A 5,945-nucleotide genomic window follows, 5' to 3' on the forward strand; every position below is an offset into this window, starting at 1 on the left:
TTTTGTTTTAATTGTGATCGATAAATTTAATCTGCAATATACATATGTTTTTATTATCTCTTTCCGCTCTTTTTTTCTTTGAATCGATCCGCACATTGCGCGGGTACGTATACTAGTTAGTTACTAAAGAATGATGTGTACTTTAGAAGAAGGGGTGACCACCAAAATAACATTATTTTTGGGATGTTCTTTTTCCTTAAAAAAATATGTATAAATAACGTCAAGGAAATAGAGGAAAGGGTGACACTAGGACATGCGTTGATGCAACTCAAAATATTAAAAACATACATCTAAAAATGACATTAATTGTGGATTAGTTGCTAAAATGATGTCATATCATTATTTTCTTTTTTAAAATAATTTTCTGTGTGAAAATAAGATTTCATTGGTCAAAATAAGGAAATTAAAATTTGGAATCTGCAAAATAATTATTGATCTAACAACGAGAATTAATTAAATACATATTGATATTTATGAAAGATTTAAACATTCGATATTCGAAACTCATTGGTTCAACTGATCAGTTTCGAGTAGGTCTACTAAGGGAGTAATGCCCTATTTACCAAGAAGTTCTTTATTTACAATCTCGAACCCAAAAAAATAATTCTTGGAAATTATCAGAGCAGATGAAGTGGCCATTGCACAACCACAAATAGCATTTCAAACACAAAAATTGACATGAAAGAGTAAAATAAAATTCAAGAAAATTAATTTAAGTCCTCTCTATTCTTGATAGGTCTGAGCCTTACCAACTTTTGCAACTAGTTCTAGTCATAACATTGACTTAGTACAAGAAGAAATGTATGAAAAAAATTGACTTGATAATTAAAACTTAGCTAAATCTGAGCTAAGCAACAGTAATATAATAAAGAGTCTTAATTTAAAACTGTGATAGAGAAATGAGTCTAACGCAAGAAGATATCACTCCAAAACCAATGGATTTTGAGCATCATTGGAAGTACTTTCCATCTTTGGTATTATCATATTCTGACTTGTATTAACTGGTAGCCTGTAAAAAAAAAAAAGAGAATTAGCTTAAATAGTTGTCCATTCACTCGCTTAAACAAAAAATATCAGCAGGTATATATATATACCGGCTAAGAAAAATAAATAGTGAATTTGACCAACTATTTCTGTAAAGATCTCAAATAAGAATAAGAAATTTTAAATTTGTCCTCTAAGTTAGTTTTCATAAAATAAATTGAAAATATTTTAGAGGAGGAACAACATATTTTAAGTAGTTTTGTACAAATTTTGGTTTGGCACGATAATTTGGAGTAGAAAATTTTAAAAATGGTACCATTATGGGTCGTTTGGTTCATAAACAAGTTATACAAGGATTATAATATAATAATTATTAGACGAAGACTAATAATACCTGTGTGTGTAACTAGTAACATAAGTAGTTTTAATTAAATAAAAATGTAATTACAGATTATAATTACCCTAAGCGCAAACAAGTGTCTGAATCACAAACTGAGTTCTCCAAACCTAAAGCTCTTTCTTGACAGTGCCTGGAGCTGCGTCTTAGTTCCTCAATCTGAATAAACAAAAAATAATTTTACAGATTTAACAAATAAAAAGGTATATAATATACCAAAATTAAGAAAAATAACTATAAAACCACAATTATAATATTAAAATACAATTAAATGTAGAATTAGAATATAGACTTAAGGGCATACCTGTTCACGCAGAGCTTCATTTTCTAGTGAAACCTTTTTCTCCTGCCATGCAGAAAAACAAAGAAAAAGAAAATGAAAATGAAAAAGTATTTTAGTAGGTATTTGGACAGAAAAAATGTGATTTAAAAAAAAAAAAAAGTTTTTGGAGTTAGATTGATAAAAGGTATTTGAAATTGTATTTGAACATGCATTTTACTTGAAAAAGTATTGCAATTTTGTGAGAGGAAATGAAATTTTAAATGAAAAAGCGATAAAACCCACACTGATCAATCTAAACATAAGCACGTTGAAAAAAGTTTTAACAAGCCTTGAATGACCCAACCCAAGTATACGTGGCAAAATTCGTGGATGATTTATGGCCAGGGGTGAAAGGCCAACTAAGATCGGATATAGCCGGTTTTTACGAAATCTATTTTAGTAGACTATGTGATATCGATAGACCGATGTTTAGAAAGGTCAATCCCTCCCCCACGACACCAAAAAACTGGACCGAACTTCTAAATCATCCGCTTTCATAGAACAATATGGTGATATAGTTTAAAATTTCTAATTAAAAAAAGTGAAATAAGTCAATAAAAAAATCAAAATACAGGGTTTTTTAAATTTTAACACAAATGTATACCTGCAGCAGTGATTTTTCAATTTTTCCCAACAATACTTGTTCCTGAAAATATATATAGCAAAATAAATAAATTCAAGAGCAATATAATATGCTTCCTTCCTTTTCTTTCTTTTTTTTCTGAGTATTAAATAGGACTAATTTTTGAAGTACATATAATAACTACTCCTTAATTAATAAAATGCAATTAATATATACCTTTTTATCTTTAACTGCTAAAATGCCTTCACTTAGCTGATGCTCTAATTGCTGCAAGTCTTTGAAGTTCAGACCTTCAAGTTCTTTCCCCATTAACCGACTTCACATTATATAATATGCAAAAATATAGAGAATAATATTATCAATATCATCAATAATTAATATTATATCAATCACATTTATTACTATATATATTTTAGTATAACTAGCTTATAAGTAACTTGACAGTATAAGAATTCTTTAAAGAGTCAGTATATATAAATAAACTATCTTAGTAAAGCACGTTTAAAATATACGCTTCCATATTTTGCAAAATTTCTTTTTCACTACTCGTGGGATCCCACTTGATTGTTGTTATTGTTTGGGGGAGGGGTGCGCATAGGGTTAGAAATTATATCTGATTTTTATACCAATAGTACGTTTTAATTAATTGAAGGTTATATGTGCATAAGTAAATACCACAAGGACCAAAACGCAAATTATTTAAACTTAAGAGACTAAAGTGAATTTTTTCCTATTTATTTTATGCAAAAGGAAAATATTGTAGAAAATTAAAAGAAAAACTTACCTTTGCACCTGACGCAGCAAAGCAACTTCAGCTCTTAATTCATTCACTTCAGGCTGCGACTCATGCTTATTTAACAAAATCAAGATCTTTTAAATTAATCAATTGAAAAGATTAAATTGGAAATGATTTATTTAAATAATTCATGCGATTAATTAATTTATGTGATAAATATTTGTTTAATTACTACCTCTGCTGCCACATTTTCGATTGTGGTAAGCTCAGAAGACTCTGGAGCCTTGTTATACCTTGACAGTATGTTTTCCATGCTTCAAAATACAAAGTGAAAATTTTATTAATCTAAGATATTACAATAAAAGAGAAATATTAAAATAGTTTAACTTTTATACACAGTTTAGTTATCTAAGAAATAAATATAAGTAATCGTTTGCGACAAGCGAGATTATAACTTGGAAATATAGACATATATTTCGCTATATGTATGTCTATATTTAACAATGTACTTGAGTTTCAAGGGTTCAAAAGAAAGACGAATATCGACATCTCGGCACCATCAAAACTTATAGTCTAATAGTATCGGTTAGATCTTTCAAAATGAACTTGAGTTTAATTTTCTTTCTCTCTTTTGCCCTTTCCCTTCCTAGATCCTCATTTTTAAAAAATAATTTTATACTTTATAACCGTCCATTAAAAAATTAATCGTAAGATGTATAATATATATATATAAATAGTGTATAATTTATCGAGCTACAAACGTGTACAACCCTCCCAACCGCTCCAAAAAACAAAAGAAGAAAGAAGAACATCGACTTATTGGGCTTTATTTGGGCCACTCGGTATGGGCGATTGATGGTTCAAAAAAATGGTTGTGAAATAAGTGAAAGCCCATATCTTTTGTTGGGCTATTTCATTACTTATACTTTTGTAAAGGAAAAATGATACTGAATAGCCGATATAAAAATAATAAGCGAAAAAATATATAAAAAGTATATATTTTTTGTATAGATATACATTATGTATGTTATATACAAAAATTAGACAAGTTTTATACATTTTTCGGCTACCAAATATAAATAGTTCCTGGCGCGAGTTAAAAGTGATAATACTCCTTTTGTAAACCTAACCTACTATTTATGGCCCATCCCAACAAGAATTCATTCTATTAATGGAACAACCTGTCAACTTTTAGAAATTAATTGCATAAATAAAAGTATTTCAATCCATTTTTGGGCTCTTTACTGTACTTGTTAAGCATTTTTAGAATCTTCCACTCCTAGAACACCTTCTATTCATTCAAATATAATCAACCATTTTAGTTCTGTTTTTTTTTTTTTTCGTTTTCTATCAAATTTGATCACGCAAAGGACAAAAATAGTAAGAAAATGTATTTTTAATCCTTTCCTTTTACCATCATTTCCAAGCTACAAATAAAAGTTTTCATAATTTAGAAATAATTCGAATTACATCTTAATTGTCCCAGTTTACAGTAGAAAAACAATTGACGAAAAATAGAAGTATTAATTGTTTGAAAATCCTAAAGAAAAAAGTTAGCAATTCTTTTGCTATTCAAACAATTTTTTTTCTTCTTTCTAAAAATTAAAAAACTAATTTTGCAACTCTAAAACAAACGCCATATTAAGTTAAAACACTATTGTAACTTTCAAGGATCACAAGCACAATTGAGAAGTGGTACAACAACTTGATCTAAAACCCAAATTTTTCTCATTTCTCAACTTTTATTATTAAAAAATCAGGAAAATGATTAAATCAATCAAACATACCCCACAATCAGAAAGAAAAAAAAAAGAATTAAAAAAAGAATCCATCTTTGTACTAACAGGAGTCTCACAACAGAGTTGAACAACACAAGAAATAAACTCTTATATATAAATACATAATTAACCAATCTGGAAGGGAGCTTTGGAGTAATGGTAAAATTATTTATGGATGACCTACAGGTCAGTTCGAGCCGTGGAATCATCCCTTAACGCCTAGGTTAGGTAGGCTGCCTATATACACCCCTTAGGGGCCGACCCTTCCCCCAACCCGGCGTAAATATGAAATAGTTTGTGCATCAGAATGCGTTTTTGTTTACATTAAAAAAACACATACGCACACAGACACACACAGATATGACAAATCTTATATATAAAAGATAAAGATGAATTAATTAAATTAAATTTTACCTGGAGCTAGCAAATTGATAAAGCTTTCCAGTGTTGGAGAAAACAAGAACACCAACCTCAGCATCACAAAGAATAGCCAATTCCTTAGCTTTTTTCATCAATCCTTGCCTTCTTTTTGAAAAAGTAACTTGCCTACTATTTGTATTTTCAATCATCTTAATCTCAATTTTCCCTCTCCCCATTTTCCTTTCCTTTCTTTTCTTTTCCTTCTAATAACAATGGGGTGAATGATAATGGAGAAATTAATCATGTCTTATATAGTTATGTTGAATTCTTGAAAGGTCTAAGGATGGGAAGTGTTACTACATTTGGAAGGGAAATTTGGAAAGGAAATAATGGTTTTTCTAAGTGTGGCAAAGTACTCTTTGGAATGTTTCTATTAAAAGGCATGTTTGGCTTAGTATTTTAGTTGGTCATGTATTGTCTAATTTGCTAACATTTTCATTTATGTTCCTAAATTGATTAAGTGCGTTTAGTATGATAGAAAATATTTTCCAGAAAAAACGCGGGATTTGGTTGCTAAAAAATATTTAGTAACTTTGTAATATTTAGGCGAAATTGGCTAACATATTAGTGAATTTGGAGCAATAAAATGAAAGTACTATTTGGGACTTTCTATTATAAGGCATTTTTGGTTTAGTATATTGGTTGGGCATCTATTGTCCAATTTGCTAACATTTTCATTTATGTTCCTAAATTGATTAAGTGTGTTTGATACGATAGAAAATATT

General features: G+C 29.1%; 1 protein-coding gene across 1 annotated transcript; it reads right to left on the reverse strand.

Moving 5' to 3' along the window:
- Positions 1–673: 673 nt before the first annotated feature.
- On the reverse strand, positions 674–5,494 carry LOC107781306 (MADS-box transcription factor 23-like). The gene is made up of 8 exons (XM_016601995.2): positions 5,215–5,494; positions 3,258–3,336; positions 3,071–3,135; positions 2,503–2,602; positions 2,308–2,349; positions 1,686–1,727; positions 1,446–1,540; positions 674–1,009 (listed from the first exon to the last, which is right to left on the reverse strand). The coding sequence occupies exons 1-8, from the start codon at positions 5,394–5,396 to the stop codon at positions 922–924; spliced, it is 693 nt and encodes a 230-aa protein (XP_016457481.1). The 5' UTR covers positions 5,397–5,494; the 3' UTR covers positions 674–921.
- Between the last annotated feature and the right edge of the window lie 451 nt (positions 5,495–5,945).

The sequence above is a fragment of the Nicotiana tabacum genome, chromosome 23 (assembly GCF_000715075.1).
Source record: "Nicotiana tabacum cultivar K326 chromosome 23, ASM71507v2, whole genome shotgun sequence".
Classification (NCBI taxonomy): Eukaryota; Viridiplantae; Streptophyta; class Magnoliopsida; order Solanales; family Solanaceae; genus Nicotiana; species Nicotiana tabacum.